The sequence below is a fragment of the Rhododendron vialii genome, chromosome 12a (genome assembly GCF_030253575.1).
Source record: "Rhododendron vialii isolate Sample 1 chromosome 12a, ASM3025357v1".
NCBI classification, from domain to species: domain Eukaryota; kingdom Viridiplantae; phylum Streptophyta; class Magnoliopsida; order Ericales; family Ericaceae; genus Rhododendron; species Rhododendron vialii.
Window position 1 is genome coordinate 21746253 of NC_080568.1, and position 22036 is coordinate 21768288.

The window sequence follows — 22036 nt, forward strand, 5'->3', positions numbered from 1 at the left end:
GGCTTAACACCTGCTTGGCCGGTCACGACTTCCAAGGTAGGTTTTGGGTCGTGACAGCGAAATTGCTCACAAGTCACAACCCTACTGTATAGGTTATTCCGGATTTCTTTTACTTTTCTTTTTTTGGCAAGAAACTTGCTCGCGGCTGGGACTTGGGAGACGTAGGATATCGAAAGCCCAACAAAGCGGTAACTAAATATTGTGTATGCCGCAGCCACAAGTACTTGTTTCATTTGGAGAAATGGAAACATTTCAAAACGACCATAAGGTTCTACACCCTAACAATCAATTCTTGAGATCAACATAACACTTTTCCCAAATGCAAATACACAAAGGTTATCATATTTTCTTTTCCATGGAATCATCTCCGTCCCGCTAGGTTTTTATTTTTTGAGTACCTATTTTCCGTTTTATGTGACAGATCATTTTCTCATAATACATCAAATACAAAAACTTTCAATTAAATTATTTCAATAAAATATTTAATTACTGTCTTTGTAAATTCGGGGAGTTAAAAATGATGACATGATAATGTCGCTATTATTGCTGTAAAAGCTATATATAGGTTACGTAGATATCATGTTGATCACATCAGTAAATGTATGTCTAGTGTTCAATGTGCTTTTACCTGCTTTGAAGAAGATGGAGTGGAATTGGTACAGTGAAATCATGTAGGAACCACTGGCTAGTTGGTTGCCTACCACTCATCTCTTTAGGAGGTGGAGGTTTGAGCCCCTCTGTGGGCGGTTTGGGGTCAGGGCTATGGATAGTTCTTGCAATTTTTTGTGCTAATTCAACACACTCCGCTAACTATACCGTGTGGTAAAAAAAAATTCATGTTACATTTTCTTGACTCATACAAAACAGAACAAAAAGACTTGAGATATCCCGTTCTACTAAAAGAAATAAATACTTATTTGTTAAATAAAGTAAAATAATTACTTACTTTTAGAATTAAAAATAATATATTATAAAAAAATAACATATTTCATAAAATAAAAAATAAATATTTAAAAAATAATAACCTTAGCAAAATAGAACTAGCCCGCGACAAGGGAGACTTCTGTCAATCTGTCATGTCCGAAACCTAATTGTAAAAATTTCAGGGAAAGTTTGTAATTAACTACCATCCAGAAGCCTTATGCTGAGTTTTGCTTGCTCTGCTTCCCCAATTAACTGTACCATCTCTCTCTCTCTCTCTCTCTCTCTCTCTCTCCCGTTGGGGTTCCTTGAACCCTACGAAACAGAGATGAGCAGTAACGAGTTTCGGTTCTTCTTGTCGTGCGACATCAACCTTCCGGTCACCTTTCGCGTCGAGCGGCTCGACGGAAACTTGCCCGCGCCTAAGCCCCCTAATTCAGGTAACTTTTCCTTGACACTCACGTTGAATTAGAAGTGGATCTTAATTTAGGGTTTTAGATAATCGGATGACGCTTTTGTAATCTGAGATTTGCGTTTAATTATTTGTCCAGCGGAAGCTGATTTTGCTACGGAGGAGAGAAGGCCGGAGCTATTCGTTGAGTGTGCTTTGTACATTGATGGTGCTCCTTTTGGGCTTCCCACCAGAACAAGGTTTCTCTCTCATCTCGTTGCTATCATTTTCGATCGGGCAAATGAAAATTATGAGCATCTTTCTCGGCTTGTTTGCATGTTTGTAAACTATGAACAGTTGTTAACGAGCCCCCGTATCTCTGTGCATCTTTAGCCTTAGATATTCCTGCGTCGGTTTTTTGAACTTGCAAATTAGGAATGGTTTTTTTTTTTTGAACTTGCAAATTAGGAATGGTTTTTCTGGTTCTCTAACCAGTAATAACATCATAAAAAGGCACCAAGAGGGTGTGTCTGGTAGGGGTGGCTCTGGGATTTGAGTAGAAAATTTTTGTGATACAAAACTCTATATACGATAAAGTTTTTTTCTTTCTGTTAAAAGTTTATTGTGCCTAATTTATTTTACTTTGTTGAGCTATACTATCTACTTACTCTCAATTTTATTGAATTTGACTTCGTGCTAATGATCCAGCGCGGATAAGACTGTAGGAAATATAGCAAAATCCAAAATTTTAGTATATTTTCTTAACTAAGGGGGTTGCGAACCCCCTCAATTATTGGTAGAGCTGCCCTTGGTGCCCGGAGTATACAAAGGGAGAAAGAAAAAAACTACTATACAAGGACCCGAATCACTATATCCCTAAAAAATATAACGAATCAAAAGTGTCTTAGCAATGCTATCAAGGTAGCCATTTTTGTTTCTTACAATTGTTTTTCTGCACATTGTCCCCATTTACTTGCCAGGTTAGAGTCAACAGGTCCAACTTATTGCTGGAATGAACTCATTACATTGAGTACAAAGTATCGAGACTTAACCGCCAACTCACAACTTGCATTAACTGTAAGTTGTCGTGTACCTTTTGTCGTTTTCACTTTCATGTCAACATCGTTGATTCGTTATGATGTGGGTGAGTTGAATTTGTAAGTTCCATCCTGAAAGCTCTAGTTATTGGAACTGCAGGTTTGGGATGTTTCATGTGGAAAAACTGAGGGGTTGATTGGTGGGGCTACCATTAGTCTTTTTAACACCAAAAAGCAACTCAAAACAGGGAGGCATAAGTTCAGGCTTTGGGCTGGAAAGGAGGCCGACGGATCTATTCAGACGACTACTCCTGGAAAGGTTTCTATCTGTTGCTTCTACCAGAGTTCATACTTATACATTTCATGGTTTTCAAAACTTACTGTTTTCTAATGATTTGATGCTTAGCATCTGTTCATCCTGATAGGTTCCTAAGGAGGAATGTGGGGAGTTAGAGCGTTTGGAAAAGCTTGTAAATAAGTATGAAAGGGGACAGATTCAACGAGTTGATTGGTTGGACCGTCTTGCATTTAAAGCCATGGACAAAATAAAGGAACGTGAAAGTGGCAGAAATGGAAGTTCTTTGTATGTTGTGGTTGAGTTTTGCAGCTTTGAACATCGAGTTGTTTTCCAGGTAGGGTTTCTCTGTTTGCTGGCATAGGAGTTTTTCATTCTCTGTCCCCATCTCTTTCTCTTAAGTCTTTATTAATTGTCTGTTTTGATACTTTGAAATTCAACATGTTGTGGCTCAGTATGTACTATGTAGGGATGCCCCTAGGCGTGGGGTGTAAACGATATGACTTTGTTATATGGAAAATTTTCAAGTACCCCCTAAACTATCACCCAAATGTCTCTCAAAATTTATTGTGATTTTAGTTGAAATTGAAACGGAAATTGTTGAAGTGGCAAGTTCTTTGGTCATGGGCTTGATTACGCTGGATTATATAGCACCTTCCTTTACTTCTACCTTAGCCTTTCACTGGCTTTACCCATCCCTCTGCCATCAACACTACATGTCCTTCCTTCCTCTAAACACCACCCCTCTCCCCCACATACCCCACCTCGTCAGCACCATCACCACCACCACCATTGAATCCCCTCTCGCTCAAATCGGCTTCAACCAATTGAGGATTTATATATGCGCATACACATGTGTACATGCATATAATATACCCAGCAGAACTTAATCACAGTTGCATATCCCTTGCTAAAGGTCTCAATCGGCTTCTCACATGGGAATATGTCGCAGGCCTCTTCTCCCATTACTGATTGTCGCAGCCCCCTTCTTCCCTTTCTGATTGTTGCAGATCAAACAAAAAATACTGCATAGTTCAATACATGTGTAGAAAACTACATTGTGCATCCTCTTTGGTGTCAATGGCCAATTCAGTTGATATTGAAGGGTTTTGCCTCTTTGCGTGAAGCAAATCCTGCAGTTTTGAACTGCCAAACTCCAAGACCATACATTTGCACTGCCAAACTCCTGCAGTTCAAGCCGTTGTCGTGTGTAGCGAGTAAGGCAATGAGGTTTCTATTAGTCCTATACTTTGTCTTTTATAGTAAGGTTTAGAAGATAATCCGAACCGAATAATTCAAAAAAATCTTATAATAATAATATTATGTAATTTATACAAGTTGTCCATTGTACTTGGAAATGGACGGCTGCCAGTCCTTTCTATGTATAATTTCTATGAGATATTCATAGTCATCAAGTTTCTTCTTTTGCATTATTCCTGATGGTAAATTTTTGTAAAATTCTTTTGCATATGCCTTAACTAGTCCAAGTGAATATTATATCTTGGATTCTACAGTGTTGCCTCAACCTATAATAAGAATGAAGTCCTGCTCTTACTACTTCATTAGAACTAAATCATCAACAAAACATACTTCGTGACATGCTCTCTTAACTATATTTGACAAGTCTATTCATCATGCAGTAGCTCTAAATATTGTTCTAAGCTTTTTCTCTACTGTACTAATCTGTCCTGGATCGCCTTAAATTGATGATACCGCAGTTAAATTCAATTTTGTAGTATACACTGTCTTGCTTCTGTAATTTTGTAATCTACAGGGATCGTTATTAAAGTTACTTGTTGCTTACTTCTTGATGGACATGTAGGAGTCGGGAGCAAATTTCCTCATACCATCTCCTATAACTACCAGCAATGAATTGGTTACGGTGTGGGATCCAGAGGTGGGCAAGATAAATCCCTCTGAGCACAAGCAACTAAAACTTGCCAGGAGTTTAACCCGAGGCATCATTGACAGGGATCTTAAACCAAGCTCCAGTGAAAGGAAGTAAGTGAGAAATCTAGTCTTCGTGAACTCAAAACATTCTCTCACGTTATTTGACATTATAGGAAGTTTGATTGCTTTGTTTCTTTTTTGTTTTCACTGACCTTTTTTTGTAAGTTTTTGGGGACTGAAGTATCACTTTAGCCTAACATACTACCAAGTACCAAGTTAGTGAAAAGTTTTATGTGAAAAATCTTTCATGCTTTAAAGTAGGATTTGTGAGGAATGGAACAAGGGTGATTTTTAGATCCCGGCATACTACCAGGTACCAAGTTAGTGAAAAGTGTTATGTGAAAAATCTTTCATGCTTTAAAGTAGGATTTGTGAGGAATGGAACAAGGGTGATTTTTAGATCCTGGCACCATGGATGAAATCATAAGCTTTTCATGCAAAGTAGATCCTTGCAAAGCCTAAAATAGACAGGCTCTATTTTCACTACAGAGATTTTTCAGACTGTTGTGAATTCTTTAGAAAATAGAACTCTACAATGCAAGGGAAGAATCAAAACTATTTATTGCCAAATACGAGTGACGTTTCATAAACATTATCCTATGCAGGGTTCAAGGCATGGTTTTGCAGAATCTCCTCACTGCAAATGTAGCTCAACTGCTCAGTTGAAACTGAATACTCTCTCTATCTCTCTCTCTCGCTCTCTCTCTCACACACACACACACACATTATGTAAAGCTGAGAAACTAATGTTTTCAGCATAAGACCTAGCCAAACCAAGCCTGATGTCTGGTTTATGCTGAAAAATATTGTTTTCAACATCTTTTTTTTTTTGCTCGGCAAACAAAACTTTTATAAAACTCAAAAAGGATACATCGAGAGGGAACACAGTAAGCGCACCACACTTACTCGTTAAAGCTAGAAAAGAAAGAAAGACAGAAAAAAACCTAAGCTCATTCAACATCTTAAGACCTAACTCGCAAATTTCTGGTTCTGCTGATTCATGTTCCATCTAGTATCACTAATTATTTCTTCTGTTTTAGTTTTCAAGCTCTCTCTCTCTCTCTCTCTCTCTCTCTCTCTCTCTCTCTCTCTCTCTCTCTCTCTCTCTCTCGTCAATGGAGGTTATTAGACATTTTCCTTCGCTATCAGGTCGATACAGAGAATTTTGAAGTACCCCCCAACAAGGATTTTAAGTGGTGATGAAAGGCAGCTCTTGTGGAAATTTCGATTTTCATTGATGTCAGAGAAGAGAGCTCTCACAAAATTTCTCCGATGTGTCGAATGGAGTGATGTTCAGGTCAGTGGGATGTATTACCTTCCCTTTTTTCTTCTTCCATGGGGCAAATTTTGTAATCTTCATTTTTTCGTTCTGTCCACGGGGCAAACTAGATTGTCTTCCTGCTTTCCATCTTTAATAGATATTGGAATGATGTGAGGAGTACATTCCTTGTCTTTCATTTTGATGTTGTCATCATTCCAAATCCCGATTTGCTTCAATTGAAAGTAACTAACTTCGAGGGTACTATGCTCATGTGTTTGCAGGAAGCAAAGCAGGCAGTAGAATTGATGGGAAGGTGGCAAGCAATTGATGTATGTGATGCACTGGAGCTCTTATCTCCTGTTTTCGAGAGTGAAGAGGTAGGTACTACAGATATATGCATGCATGTTTGAGTTGTCTAAGGATGGACTGAGTTTACTTCTCAATGACATAACTGAAATCATGAGAGATAACCTCAATAAACACAACTGGTGGAGTTACTCGATCGCGAAACTAGGAGAACAATGCTATCTTCATTCGGCGCCAAAAGGAGAAGACAATAATGACAGAACTGCCTTATTGGACTTCATCCTTCGTGCATTGGATTATATCTATTAACATCCAACACAAAATCACTTTGGTATTGACTAGAGAGGTTGCCCAGGCTCATATGCTAGTTTAGAGGTTATAACTAACTTGTGTCAGTTGTGTGTGACAAGCTCAACCACTCCCTTGCATGTGTGACACCTACCTCGCATGGGGAGAGCTAAACAAAGGATCCATAATTTATGATCACTACAAACACAGTGTACTTATGGGACAAACAGGGAAATGACCCAAGAGAGTTGCCCTAAAGCTTCTAAAAGCATAGCTCTGCTACCATATTAAAGTGTTCAACTCAAAACCACTTGGTACTCCAACCTCATACATCAGCTGATGAAATCCGTTTTATGTAGTCGTACATAGTTTTTCATATTATTCTGGACTATAACATGCCCCCTCAACAGGTTCGTGCCTACGCTGTCAGTGTTCTGGAAAGAGCTGATGATGAAGAGCTTCAATGTTACCTACTTCAACTAGTTCAAGCTCTTCGTTTCGAGCGCTCTGATAAATCTCGCCTTTCTCATTTCCTTGTCCAACGCTGTATGCATTCTGTTACTTACGTCAATGACTTATTGCATGATAAGCTTTATATCTATTTGTTCAGCTAAAATGATGATGTTAATCGGAAATCCACTTTTAAACTTGGACAGCATTACGCAATATCGAGTTGGCTAGCTTTCTCCGGTGGTATGTTGCGGTTGAATTCCATGATCCTGCATATGCAAAACGCTTCTATTGTACCTATGAGATTCTGGAGGAGAACATGATGAAGGTTTCTTATCGCTATAGTCAATTACCTTGTGAATTGAGTATACAGTGTTTGTTTCTCGTATGAAGCCATGCATATAGCGGAGTATGACTTGATGCATGTTTCTTTCTTGGCTTTGGCCTTTATTCTGGAATGGGAAATTATTAACATTTTAGTTACTTCTATGAAGTGCAAAAAGTTGGTATATTGTGCTATACTGCTATGCATGTATGTATGTATGTATGTACACATATCAAGGCAGATGTCTAAGTAAGGATGGGGAAGCTTATCTCAAAAAAAAGAGAGTAAAGACATGGAAACTCACCTAATGTGTGTCATATGCATATGTACGTATTATAGTCTTTTACTTTGTTTTTTTTTATTTTTTGCAAATGGATGAAGTATGGAAAGATCTGGCTTAATATTTTGTGGTAGTATCTACAATTAGCTTGGCGCATTATTATGAGCTTTAGAGAAGCAAATTTCTGTTTTGTGGCTGATTTTGCAGCATTTTGCGAATATATTGTTTTCTATGAGATTATGAGTGCATAGATCATTTTGCTTTCTCTTTTGGTGCATGAAGCTAAATAACACGTGGGCTTTAGTTGATCTCCTATTATCAGGATCAGGCATGTTGCCTTTCATTAATGAATAGCTGAGACCAACGCAAATAGAAAGGGAGAAAAAAGGAAGGAAAATATCTCTTACTTTGATTGAGTAGTCCCTGCAATTCAGTGATGAAGTCTTCTTTTCAACAGTTGGGAGCTGGTGTGAGTGGAGATGAAGACGGATTCAAGCTATGGCAGAGTTTGGTCCGCCAGACAGAACTGATTGCACAGTTATGTTCTATAATGAGAGATGTGAGAAATGTACGGGGTGGGACCCAAAAGAAGATTGAAAAGCTTAGGCAGCTTCTTTCTGGTCTTCTTAGCGAGCTGACTTACTTTGAAGAGGTATTTCCAGGATATGAAGTTCCTTTCAGATTGAATTTTGTTAACTTGTTTGCTGATTCAGTTTTTTGCTGGCATTTGGGTTATTCCGTACCATGTACTTGCGGGTTGTTTTCTTTGCCAATTATAGTGAACACTGAACAATTGTCTTTTGTGTTTTCAGCCAATAAGATCACCTTTGGCACCAGGTGTCCTCATCACTGGGATTGTTCCGTCTGAATCTTCAATTTTTAAAAGTGCATTACATCCTTTGCGCCTGACTTTTCGGACAGCACATGGTGGAAGTTGCAAAATCATGTTCAAGAAAGGAGATGATCTTCGGCAAGACCAGTTGGTAGATTGAGTGTTTTCTTCAATAGCTGCAGGTCTTTTCTCCCTCTCTCTCTCTCCCCTCCTCTTTCTCTCACACGCAAACAGGCAGGAGGAGGAGAGAGAGTAGAATGGTGGTCAGCTGATTGATTGATAGATGTGGTTTTTCTAGGTTATTCAAATGGTACTGCTTATGGATCGCTTGCTTAAATTAGAGAATCTTGATCTACACTTGACTCCATATCGGGTGCTAGCAACTGGACATGATGAAGGCATGTTGGAATTCATACCATCCAGTTCTTTAGCACAGGTATAAGATGCTTCTGTGACAGTGTTAGTGAGTCACATATTAAGTTAACGTTTGCATTTCTTTTTGATAATGGAGATGAGAAGAGTATTTTTACCTTTATACAAGCTGATTGGGCCATTAAATGCTTAAATGAAATTGAGGCCTGTAGTACAACTTAGCTTTGATTTTGAAGGCCTGTCTGTCGGACCGGATTAGTATTATTATTTAGCTCCTTGCATTTTTATTTTATTTTATTTTATCATAGCTCCTTGAACTCTTTGTAGCTATTTTTTCTTCTTTCAAAGTTTTCTCTGTTATTAGTCGAAACTATGGTAATTAGCTATATCTTCACATATATGACATGCCATCTTGCAATGGTTTTAACAGATATCAATCGATTCAATCTTCTTGACTTTCAGATTCTCTCAGAGCACCGAAGTATTATAAGCTATCTGCAGAAGTTTCACCCGGATGAGAATGGACCATTTGGAATTACAGCTACCTGTCTTGAGACATTTATCAAAAGCTGTGCGGGCTATTCAGTTATCACATACATATTGGGCATTGGGGACAGGTGATTTCTTAGCTGCCGATATTTTCTGATATCAGGACCCTGCTGCAATCCCAGTGTGGGGGGTGGTTAACAAATGAATTCTACTTCTAAAAACAATAAGGATCAGAACAATTCAGTGGTTATGTTAACCCAGATATTACTCAGAGTTTTAAACCATTCTGCTGCAGGAATTTGTAAACAAGCTAAAGATAAGTTCTCTTTCCTTTGGTTTTTGTATGGCACTCTCATATTTCATCTATGAGATGGTATGAACTGATGCATGTTGGAACAACTATGGAACACAATTGAGTCCTCTCTTGTAATGGGAGTTGCTCTACTTATCTATGCCTAATCTGGATCACTCTCAAATTTGTTCGGACTTGTTTGGAGATGTACTTTCTTGTTTCAGATCTTGACAAATTAGTGAAGTTGTCTGATGATACATGAACACATCTTTATCAACAGAACTGGTAGTAAAATAGTTGGTAACTAACAAACTAAAACATAATTACTGAAAAGTTGCGAGTTATGAAAAGAACTGGTAGTAAAATAGTTGGAGCCTGGAGGACATTTTGTCCAAGTTCGTTGCCCATTCTCAACATTTGTGCACCCTCACGGCCACACCTACGGTGAGAAAAGGAACTTCCACCAAGAAGGTGGCAAGCTATTAATCCAACAGTTTAAATGTGTTTGGATATCTTAGACCTCAATTTTTGTGACTATCAATGCTGCTCGACAGTTATGACTCCATTGTTTTGACTGGCACTTCAATTTTTTTCATCTTCTGTTTCCGACAAATGATATCCTTTTGTTGCATTTTCAATTAGCAAAAATATGCGTGTCAGTGACATGATGTCAATGCATGGTTTTAACTGTGTCAGAGACTTAGGGGGTATCTGTTCTTCATGTACGAAAGTATGGTGCAGTTTTTGATCCATTGATCTCTTGTTCTATAGGCACCTGGATAATCTTCTCCTTAAGACTGATGGTCGCCTTTTCCATGTTGATTTTGGTTTTATTCTGGGTCGAGATCCAAAGCCATTTCCACCACCAATGAAGCTTTGCAAAGAAATGGTTGAGGCTATGGGTGGAGCAGAAAGGTAATTTAAATTGTTTGGGAGTATCTAGTTAACCCTTTGGCACTCTAGTTTTTTTTTTGTATTCAGTCTGCTGTGCAAAGTCGGATCGGATCTTTTAACATTTTTTACCATGTGATACTTCTCCCCTGCAGCCAATACTATACCAGGTTCAAGTCCTATTGTTGTGAGGCTTATAACATTCTCCGAAAGTCCAGTAACTTAATATTGAATCTCTTCCATCTAATGGCGGGTTCCAACATTGCTGACATAGCTTCTGATCCTGAAAAAGGCATCCTTAAGGTGACTTGTTATCATTACCTCTTTTTTGGTGCTTTTACATTTTCAAATTTCTTAGACTTTGGTTTCTGTCGAGAACATCATTGTTTTATTTTTCCGCGACTGACTGTGATTTTCCTTTTAGCTCCAAGAGAAGTTTAGGTTGGACTTGGACGACGAGGAGTGCATACATTTTTTCCAAGATCTTATCAATGAGAGTGTCAGTGCTTTGTTCCCCCAAATGGTTGAGACCATTCATAGATGGGCCCAGTACTGGCGCTGAACCCACAAATCAGTTATTCATGTCCATGTAAGTCGGCTTATAGTTTCTAAGTTCTCCGAGTTTCTGGTGGGAAAGTTATTGTCTTGCAATTTTTGATAGCAGGATATCAACCATTTGGTGTATGTAGAGGGTAAAAAATAAGCTGGACACATGGCGCGTTAGCCTGGACGACACATGGCACATTGACTGAAATAAATTGAAATGATAACCGTGTGACATGTGGCATGGTACCCGGAATGACAAGTGGAACGATGATATGAAACGTGCATGGATATTAAACCATACGGCCTAAGCCATGAGTTCAAGAATTGATCTAGTGAAGCAAACAAGAGGGCCTTGACCCGAGCTACCTGCCAAGGCCTAGCCGCATGACCTATAATCTGGACCACATGACCTGGCTGGACAAGACAACCGCATGAACTAGGCTAGCCACAACAGCTGGGAACCGCAGCACCAAGGCTGGCTGTTTAAGCTGGCTGCCTGGGCTAGCCGTGCGAGAGGCCACAAGGCCCGGCCACAGTAGCTAGGCCGGATGAGTGAGGCCGCATGGCTAAGGACCCCAAACCCTGTTGCCCCAGCGGCTAGGCCGCATGACTTCCCATTTGGGCGGTTAAGACTGCGAGACCCCTGGTCCCGAGCGGCTGAACCGCATGGCCTAGGGCTGAGTTACCCAACCGCACCACCTGGGAGGCGAGCTACCTAGCCACCGCATGACCTAAAGGCCGAGTTGCCTTGGCCGATTGGCCGAGCAGGCAGGCTAGCTGCATTGCCTAGCCTCGTTTGACGAAGCCACCCCATGGCCTAAGGCCGAAGTACCTAAACCACTGGTATCAGCATGTCCGAAAGAGGATCGTGACTGGGCCGCTTTAGCAGTAGTGGCAAGGCAGCGCCAAGTTTTGAGTCTTTTGACCTTGCTTGCTAGTGGCAAAGGCTAAACCAAGGCCGACCTCGATCACACCGTTCATACGGGATTACTATCTAGTGGCTTGGTGGTTAAAGAACAAGGGATTGCCGCAGAGGGGTGCTCGTGAAGTAGCACCCCCAGGACTACCGCGGGTGTCACGGGGGCCCCAGCCTAACATAAGGGATATTCGTGCCCGATCTGTGTGAGAAGTGTCCGAAATTTGTTGGTCCACCCGGCACAGAAAGAGAGGTCGTGTGTGCCTAGAAATGGGACATTCCCCCACATTTTGGAAAAAAAGATTAGAGGGACTCCGGGAGTGATTCTAGAGAGAGAAAGAGTCCCAAGAGAGAATATCGCACTTGGTTTCGTTCTACTTGGTTTCCTATAAATGGGACATTCCCCCACATTTTGGAAAAAAAGATTAGAGGGACTCCAGGAGTGATTCTAGAGAGAGAAATAGTCTCTAGAGAGAATATTGCACTTGGTTTCGTTCTAGTTGGGGTGAAGAGTTCCTGGCAAGGATTCTTTCGTACTGTTGGCCTTGATTCTTTTACTAGATTTTTCACTTTATCCCTACGTTAATCGTCTTTTAATCTCATCCCTCTCCAGCATTTCTTGAATATTATAGACCCTGGATTTCTACCTATCATACAGTGTACAATTCGGTGCAAGCTTGAACAACTGGCTTGGATGTTTCTCAATTTCGCCAGATTGTTGGTGTCATGATTTTAGATAACCAGATGCCTTGCTTTGTGGTCCTAAATAGAACCATTGTTGATTGTAACTCTAGTGTAGAAAATCTCCTCAATTCTCTAATATCTGCAAATTGCAGTTTAAATTCTGTCCTTTTTGTTCTTCAGATCATACTCTCGAGAAGATTGCGAGGATCGAAGGCACCTCGGAAATAAACAAAGCTGTGTATATTTGTACATTTATTTGTCCCCTTTCAGAATGTACAGCTGTATTTGTAGAAATTTCTCACAGATTAGGATGTATAAAATTATTTTATGTATTGATAGTTTCATTGTTCTATTTCTGTTGCCAAGACCCCCCTGGATCAGGGATCATTCCATGAGATTGAGATCCCTATTTAAATTCAGTGTATTGGGTAAGATCAGGTTAGGAAAGGACTTTAGAATTGATCTATGCTATTTTACAAGAAAAAAGATTCGTATTTGAGATGCAACACTTCCAAGAGAGAACATAGACTTGTTTCTGATCGCAATATGATTTTTGCCCAAATAGCAAAGGAAAATTTTTAATTGCTGTCATGATGGCATTAGATAATAGTTTTAACCCCACTATAGGTACCGATGGTGCGTAAACCGATGGGAATGTAGGGCCTACTCTGGATCCTACATGGATTATTCAAGTCAGTCAATAACTTTTAAAAAAAAACCCTAGTGGGCTTGTGAGAAATTAGTGCAATCTGATATGAGTAAATGTTTGATTCAATCTTTCATTTTTTTATTCAAATTCACTTGGGTTTTTTTAGAAAGTTAATGAACCGCTTAGATCATCTGTATGGGCTTTGCATTTTCCGTTGGTTTACTCGTTGTCGGTCGAGTTTTCGATCAAGTGCGCTACAAGGTTTGCACCTTGATGGGATCTTTTGTGATGTTATCATCACGGTCTAAACCGTTCATTATATGAAGTTCGCCTATATTCATTAGATATCTGTAGGTAACTTAGCTATATGATTGGACAATATATGGTTTTAGCAAATACATGGGCAGTATCATTAGAAGAATGAACTACGATACAATTTTGTTTCAATCATATATAATAATCATGAATGTACGATTAACCTCATTTTAGAAGTGCTTAGAAAATTTTGTGTAAAGAACGGTTCAGATCATCAAGCTGACATTTCAAAAGGTACCATTAGAGTGCATAATAACCATGTCACGCATTTGATGCTCTGCCAACAATTTTTTTTTTGGGTAAAAGGAACTTCATTAAAAGCTTAAACAATTACATTTATAGGGTATTGTTCCCCAATAGAATCCACATAAAGCAAATCGACAATACAAAAAGTAATGCTAGGATAGATATACAAATCTATTATAGAAATCGAAGTGTCGCTTGCTAGAGCATCGGCACACTTGTTGGCCTCCCGGTAGATGTGCTTGAAGGTTAGCCTCCCAAAACGCTTTCTTAGGGACCTCATAATTCATAACCAGTATTATTGCTAAGGGGGTGACATTATTTTCATTGGCAAGTGGGGCATTATTATTTGAAGTGACAAGAAGATTTAAATAAACTGAAAAAGAAATGAAGATCTTGAAGGTATTTCTCCCATGGAATATTCAGGTTCAAGATGCAGCTATCATGTGGGGAATGTGATGTATCGTCGGTGCCCAGCTGGTGATTACTGGTTAATCAAATGTTAAATACTAGTACATGAAAGAGAATTGTTAACTAGTTATATTACGTATTCTGCCAATCAGAGATCAACTTCGCTTTCAAGATTCCAACTTTCCTCTTAAAAATGTTGCTTCATTAGCACAACAAAATGTACCCTTACAGTTGGATTCTAGAGGACAAACCCTTTTTCGAATCTTAGGTTGAGTTTCGCAAAGTTTTTTGGGGTTTTTTTTTTGCTTGTTGTGTTCTTATTCGAATTATTTTCGCGTTTGTCAATTTTGCACCTCACTTTTTTGGTTTTCCGATTCTTCACGGAAAAGTAAAAAATTATGACTTTTACCGAAATATTTTTAAAAATATCCTAGATAAAGCAAACTAACAAACGTGAATATATATTTTTGAATACGGACAAAACAAGAAAAGCCCAAAAAATGCAAATAAAATGTTTAGCGGAATGCCAACTTAGTTATGGTCTACCCTACCGGATCTTGAATCATTACCTCAATTTATTTTACTGTTTTCAAACGTCTTCTCCATGAATGCTTGCTAGTGTAAATCTTAAATAAGTTTAGTCACATGATTGTATCATTGCCTTATTTATATTATTGTATTATTTTGAAGAAGATCCTCCATGTGCACCATTTTATTACATTAGAAGAGACAGCATACCCCTTTAGAGTCGATCTAACAAGATTCCCAACAATTTACAAAGATGTTAACCTAACCGCCTAGTGTTTCTTTTTCATTTGCAGATAGAAATGACTTGTGTGAATACAATTTTCAAAGATATTAATATAACCGCACCCTATTGTTTTCTTTTTTAATGATCAGGATTATTGATTTTGTTGACCTTATTGAACCATACATTATGCGACACGCTATGTTGATTCGATTATCACTTGATTTTTAACACTTTTAGCTTAAGAAATAATAATTTGTCACACTGTGTCACGCCCTTTTATATAAAAAGATAAATCATAAATGTATTGTGATTATGTGTCTTTTATATCAGGTTTAAATGAATTTTGACAAAAGTAATGATCTCGGCTATACGTACAAAATAAACGATTCTTAATCAGCAAATCGTCCGAAAAGAACCACAAAATCACCGACACCGAGGGCACCCTCCCCGGTCTCTCAAAATTTGATTCGGTTCGAACAAGTTGTATTGTTGTTTATGGGGGACTTTTGAAATCAAACACCAAAAACACGATTGACGACGTGGCAAGATCTGATTGCTCGGAATACGACATAATTATTCCCTTGTAAAGAACGTATAAGGCCATCCACAATAGTATAATCAAAAATGGATAACCAAAAGTTAACACATCAGCTTTTGATTATCCATTTAAGAGGTTGCTAAGCTTAACAATGTTGAGGTCCACAATGGTCACTTCTAGTCCATAACCAAAATAAGGGGTCCACTACAATCTCTCTCTCTCTATCTCTCTCTCTCCTTATGTTTTCCACCATTGATCACTTCCCTCCATTACATTTGGTGACTTTCATCCCTCATATTATGAATTTGGAAAAAAAATCATGTACTCAAAAAAAAATATATATCAGATGTGCTCTTGAATTTGGAAAAGAATGCAAGATTCTTCATGTACTCAACCACAGGGAGAAGAACGAAAAAAGAATAAAATAGAAACGGAAAAAAAAAAAGTGAAATACCTTAATCCAGCGATAATGAATTGAATTGTAGATGATCGAAAGATACCGAGCTTCACTTTTGGAGGGAAAGAAAGAGAAACAGTTTGTGGGTAAAGAGAATGAGATATAGAGTAGGCGAAGAAGAAAATACCATTTGAAACATGCGTGTAAACAATTTTGGAACCAATTAACTTATATGGTGTTTGATCCACAAATTTTGATTATTGAAAAAGGTTGCTAGTTTTGGTTATCCAAAGCCCAAAATTTGATTATTTCTAAGAATGTTGCTAAGTTTGATTATACCATTGTGAGTCATTTTTTACACCAACATTGTTAACTTTAAAAATAATTTGCTTTTGATTATACCACTGTGGATGCCTAACTTCCAACTCAACCAAGGGGCATATTAGTTATTCCGTCCAAAACTAAATGTCACTTTGGACTTTAATTGCAGCCCGATGAGTCTTATTTATCCCCTCCGTTACCACCACTTCTCTTTCCCCATATTTCGCGTTGGTATCAGGCTTCCCTTTCTCCCTTCTCTCTCTCTCTCTTCCTCTCTCTCTCTCTCACTTGATCCCTCCTCTGCAAACGCTCACGCAGGTAAAATCTTTCCCCAATTTCAATTCCCCTTTCGATCGCTTGTGAATCCTCCATATAGATCTGTTTATATGCAATTTCAATTTCCTTTTATTGCGTTGCGTTATGATCTGAAGATTGTGCCTCTAGAATGTTTAGATCTGAGTAATCCCAAGGGATTGGCCTGGGACTTAGGGGTTGCTCTTTCCTAAGGTCTCAGGTTCGATTCTTCTTCTCAACAACTCTTGGGAGCCACCTCACTCCCAAATGGGTGTGTGAGGGACTGTAGGGATTAGTCCGAGCTGTGCTCAAGCTGGCCGGGACACCCGTGCATTACCAAAAAAAAAAATGTTTAGATCTGAATTAGTCATCCCGAGGCTGTGTATGGATCACGGATTTGTGGAGCAGTTTTTCAAAGGACTAAGGAAAATGATCGGAATCCTATAGTGATTTGATTTAGACTTTTCAAACTCCCCCCAGTTTATTAATACTTCCGCGGATCCTCAAACCGAACACATCCTAAATGTATGAAAGAATTACATTCTAATTCCACAATGTGCTCAAACGGTCACTTTATATAATACTTCCACAGATCCTCGATCCAAATGCAGTTTAGGAAAGATTTGAATTCTAAATCCTTAATTTGCTCAAAAGCTCATTTTATAAGGCATTGCAATGTGATGATGCAAACCTTACCTTTTGCTTCAGATCCATTTACTGTGATGATTTTGGGATGTGCTTCTTGATTCGTTTTCTGTGTCGTTGCAGTTATTCGCCTATCCTTTTTTCCTGGCCTCGATTTTCTTCCTTCATCTTCTTCTCACTCGTCTTGCGCTTTTTATAGGTAGATCCTGTGGACGATTTCTGTGGTCAAAATATACTCCCTCCATTCCTAAATGATAGTCTACTATGAAAAGACATGCAATTTTCGGTTAAAATAAAATAAAATACTTCCGTGCATAATTTTTTTGATTTATTGACACAAAATTAATGAGTTGGTTTTCTTCTGAGAATCTCAAATATCCTCCCTCCAATAATTATTTTCTGTAATGAGGTTTCATATTATTAACTCTGCAGCTATGCTGATTGTTATACTTATACATAGAATTCATAAATACCATCTCAAGCGGTCAAAAGTCTTCGGCCCGCTCATATTTTCTGGTATTCAGCAAAACTTGATTTGATTTCAGGATGGTTATCATTGATTTAGGATTTCAGTTCATGCTTTATGGTTTATTTGTTGTTTTTCTCTTGGGACATTGCATTCTTGTGTTCTGATCTTAAAGTTGTGTGTCGAAATTGTTCCAATTTGTGGCTTCATCAACTCAGATCGTTTATGTTTGAAATTAAAAGATCAGGAAAATCAGAAGGCGCAATGGAGCTTAAAATATTCGAATTTTACATCGTATCTGATTGACAAAAATGCTTTTCATTTTGGATATCTTCTATCATTTTCGGATTGATCTTGTGTGCTTTTCTTGTGATTGTGGTTGTAAAGGTTGACGAATTGATTTCTAGTAGCGGATCACTGGATCTCAATAGTTTTTTTTTGTGCGTTCGTATGTAGGGGTCCACCGCCAGAAAGAAAAATGGGGTTGACATTTACCAAGCTTTTCAGCCGGCTTTTTGCCAAGAAAGAGATGCGTATCCTTATGGTTGGTTTGGATGCTGCTGGTAAGACCACCATCTTGTACAAGCTCAAGCTTGGGGAGATTGTGACGACAATCCCTACCATCGGTAAGTCCTAATACTAAGATAATGCGAATGGGTCTCTCAAGTTTGGATATCTTTTTGTTGTTACTTTGTCTTAGCTATCTGGTTTGCATGCTGTATAGGCAAGCTTTACTATGAGTAAAATTCATTGAAGGGTGATATTACTTCTTTTCTTTTGTTTCTATTAGATTGAATTGTAGTGTTTTTTATCTTTGTTCGTCGAAATGATTTTCAACTGCTTATATACATGCTTTGGTAAAATTAAACTCCCTGAGAATCATTTTTAGTTCTTTTTCCTTCATCAATATTTTGTCTAATGGGATGCTGTGCTTGATAGGCTTTTGAACTAACCCTCTATTTTTCTTCACTGTGAATTCTAGCTTTTTCTTCTTTCATGGCCTTTAGAAAAAATTGAATTGTAAAGTTTTTAGTCTGACCTTTCAAATGATGAGCATGTGTTGTAGAGGTAAATGTTGTAAGATGCTTCCCTAAGGCAAGAGGTATGGGTTCCGAGTTTCAGAGTGATCCGTGATTGCACATTACATTATTAATTAATTATCAAGAGATGATGACAATCCATTGTTGTATGTTTCTGTTCTGGAGGCACATATACCAAGCCTCCGAGGTAGTAACTGTTCAGGCTATAGATGCATTCCCTGTATTCCCAGGGGGTGCTTGCTTGATATCACTTGATGTTTCCCACGCTTGGAAGAACTGCCTGAACTTTCTAGAGCTTAGTGCATACTTGAGACCACATGTTACCGAATTTATTATATATGGTCCTCTTGAAGTTCCTTTATTGGTACTATAAAGTTCAAACATGATAGTACCTGTGACGTATTTATTATTATTCACTGGAAGATTGGTTATTGCATGGGTGAAGTTGGAATATTAAACATGTGTCCAAAGATTTTCTTTTCATGCCTAAGGCTAAGATTTGACCCTGTCTTGGATTCATGTACCTAAGAAATTTGTATGGTTGTACTATTGTGTTGACTTATTTGGCATCAAGGCGGCTTACTACGGGCAAGCATTGATGGAGATATTAAGAGCCTCTGACCTGTTCATGGCTTTCGAAACCGTCTTTCTATTAGCTTTGGGTAACTACTAGCAAAGTGTTTGTGTGGACTTTGCTGCGTGTTTGACTTGTGTATTTTGCTAATATGGAAGATCTTGTGTCACTGGATACGATCACTCTCTGTCCCCCTTAAGATATGCCTACATACACATGCAGAAGCAATGTTCATTTGAATGTTTTACTTGTAGTGAAATTCGCTATTTGGTAATTGGATTTTCCATGAAGAAACATTGTTCTCGGTATTGTTCACATTTTTATTCAATTTATTTGACTATGTGAATGGATTTCCTGTGATAGAGTTGTAATGACATGTGGATCCATACATAGAAGTGTGGTTCTTTCAATAACAAATTGGTGATTATTCGCAGGCTTTAACGTTGAGACCGTCGAATACAAAAATATCAGCTTCACAGTGTGGGATGTTGGTGGCCAGGACAAGGTATTGACTTTCTATGTGTGTCAATTTTAGCTATGATCATATTTTTAAAAGGTCCACCTGTTTTAATGGAATATTATGAGTGTTATTCTTCCTCTCCCACCTCTGGAACCTTGTATTTTGTTTACAAAATAAAATCCAACTGATTGAGTATGATTTTTCCCAGTGTTTAGTGAATTTTTTGCACATGATTGGTAGTAATGTGACTCTTTCTGTGCAGATTCGTCCATTGTGGAGGCACTATTTCCAGAACACACAGGGTCTCATTTTTGTGGTGGATAGCAATGACAGAGACCGAGTTGTTGAGGCAAGGGATGAATTGCATCGCATGTTGAATGAGGTGACATTTTTTTTTGGGTACATAATGAGGTGACATTAATACGATTATTGTAATGGAAAAGCATTTGAGCTTGCAGAAGTTTTCATAATTTGTGATGTTTCATACTCTTAAATGGTCCCGGGAATTTGTTCTCGTCAACAGTTTTTTTTTTCCCTGTTACTTAATCCTCCCCCTCCCCCCTTTCTCAGTGCTTGCTGGTATGATTGTTCTGTAGCTTGTAACGAGTTCATTGGTAATTTGCGTTGCTATTGCTGAGTGAGCTGTTAAGGGTTCAGATACTCTATACTTGTTAAAAAAGCGTTCAGCTACTCTTAGGACACACAGAATGTGCGTTTGATTTGCGGAAGAAAGAAGATAGGATATTTTCTAAGAGAGATAAATAAAATGAAAGTTAAAATACATGCGACTATGGATGCTCAGAAGGCATTTGGACCTAGGTTTGAGTGTAACATCTCACTCACCATTCTCACAGAGGACATAGAATTTGGCACAGGACGGGTATCACTTGTTTAAGTCTACTACACTACTTTTTTGTTGGACGCTGGACGCAGTTTTCTGGCCCTGTTCTGCACATCTGTTTTGGTCCTAGCAAAAGCTAATTTAACATTTTTATGTCAGAAGCTTGAGCACAACTGCTGTTCCGATATGTAATATTCTAGTTCTTAGACTACAACTTCGGTAAATTCTCAAAGGGGGACTGACATTTAGACTTCTTTCCTTCCAGGATGAGCTACGAGATGCTGTGTTGCTTGTATTCGCTAACAAACAAGATCTGCCTAATGCAATGAACGCTGCCGAAATTACTGACAAGCTTGGCCTCCACTCCCTCCGACAGCGTCACTGGTGATTTTTTTAATTTTTTAAAAATTGGCAGCTCTTTGATTTGTTTTGCACTGTGGCGATCTGAAACGATCATATTTTAACTCGATCCTATGTTCTTTTCAGGTACATCCAGAGCACCTGCGCAACCTCCGGGGAAGGGTTGTACGAGGGTTTGGATTGGCTCTCCAACAACATTGCTAACAAGGCAAGTAATCCGATATCCTCCTTTTACTTTGTCAAAGAACTGCCGACTGAGGGATGAAAATCAACTTCTTCGTCTAATTTTGTTGCTTATTCCCTCTTTTTTGCTGCTGCTGCTGCTGCAGGCATGAGGTACTGCAGAATGTTCTTGCCGGTGGGATCCTGGATGCAGGGTGGTCTTATCTGAGTCTATCGTGTTGGTTATGGTTTCGTTTTTTTCCAAACAAGTGTTTCACTTTTCATTTAGAATTTTTGCATTGGTTATGTCTAACAGAGTGATGGTGGGTTATATGTACTTGAAAATGGTGTTTAAATTGTAATATGATGCCTGTTATGACTGTGATTGCGAAAATTTGAGGCTATTGCTGTGTTGACAAGCCTTTTGATATAGTCTAATACCCATTGTGTCTTGGTTTTTTTATTAAACTTCAGCACACAGCACACAGGACATGTTTGGTTACAGGACAAGGCATGTAAGGTGCCATCCTCGGGGTAACCGGGGGATTATGCATGTACCGTCTCAACCCATGTTTGGTGGGAATTGGATTAAACTGTCCATATCATAAGTTTGATATTTTGACCTCTACTCCCATACCATCCCATTGTAACCCGCCTCCTGAATAGTTGGTGGAATTGGCAACTTACGTTAGCGGGGACAATTTCTATGCTTGGATTGTGTTGCTCATCCATCGATTATCCGTTTGGTTCCTAACTTATGGCCTGTTTGTTAGAGGTACAAGGGAGGGGATATAGGGAGAAGCCAGATATAGGGAGAAGCCAGATATGTATATCCGGCGTTTATTTGCTTCGAAGAACCCAGATAAGTCACTTGGAGGCCGATTATTTTTGCACCTCCCTCCACCCCCCGGTTAAATCTTATCCCCTCCTTTTTTTTAACCAAAAGCCCCCCGCTATTCACACCAGGAAGAAGAACTAACGCATCACTGTGTCATCTCTTCTCATCTCTCGTGCACAGAAGCAGCCAAACCAACCCATCTCAG

General features: G+C 38.8%; 2 protein-coding genes across 3 annotated transcripts; both read left to right on the forward strand.

The window, feature by feature from the left end:
• The first annotated feature begins 1158 nt into the window (after positions 1–1158).
• LOC131310930 (phosphatidylinositol 3-kinase, root isoform) lies at positions 1159–12878 on the forward strand. 2 transcript variants are annotated; one of them, XM_058338203.1, is made up of 18 exons: positions 1159–1361; positions 1473–1572; positions 2293–2389; positions 2510–2668; positions 2775–2981; positions 4467–4645; positions 5744–5891; positions 6137–6232; positions 6860–6995; positions 7106–7227; positions 7962–8156; positions 8317–8487; positions 8635–8772; positions 9171–9325; positions 10261–10404; positions 10536–10683; positions 10805–10984; positions 12724–12878. In XM_058338203.1, the coding sequence occupies exons 1-17, from the start codon at positions 1250–1252 to the stop codon at positions 10940–10942; spliced, it is 2445 nt and encodes an 814-aa protein (XP_058194186.1). In that variant the 5' UTR covers positions 1159–1249; the 3' UTR covers positions 10943–10984; positions 12724–12878. The 2 variants fall into 2 exon arrangements, with proteins under 2 accessions (XP_058194186.1, XP_058194185.1); XM_058338202.1 differs by having other exon boundaries at positions 10805–10969; positions 12707–12878.
• Positions 12879–16305: 3427 nt separating this feature from the next.
• Positions 16306–21387, forward strand: LOC131309920 (ADP-ribosylation factor 2). Its single transcript, XM_058336631.1, has 7 exons — positions 16306–16469; positions 18013–18182; positions 19605–19675; positions 19893–20012; positions 20737–20855; positions 20958–21039; positions 21161–21387. The coding sequence occupies exons 2-7, from the start codon at positions 18035–18037 to the stop codon at positions 21164–21166; spliced, it is 546 nt and encodes a 181-aa protein (XP_058192614.1). The 5' UTR covers positions 16306–16469; positions 18013–18034; the 3' UTR covers positions 21167–21387.
• Positions 21388–22036: the final 649 nt, after the last annotated feature.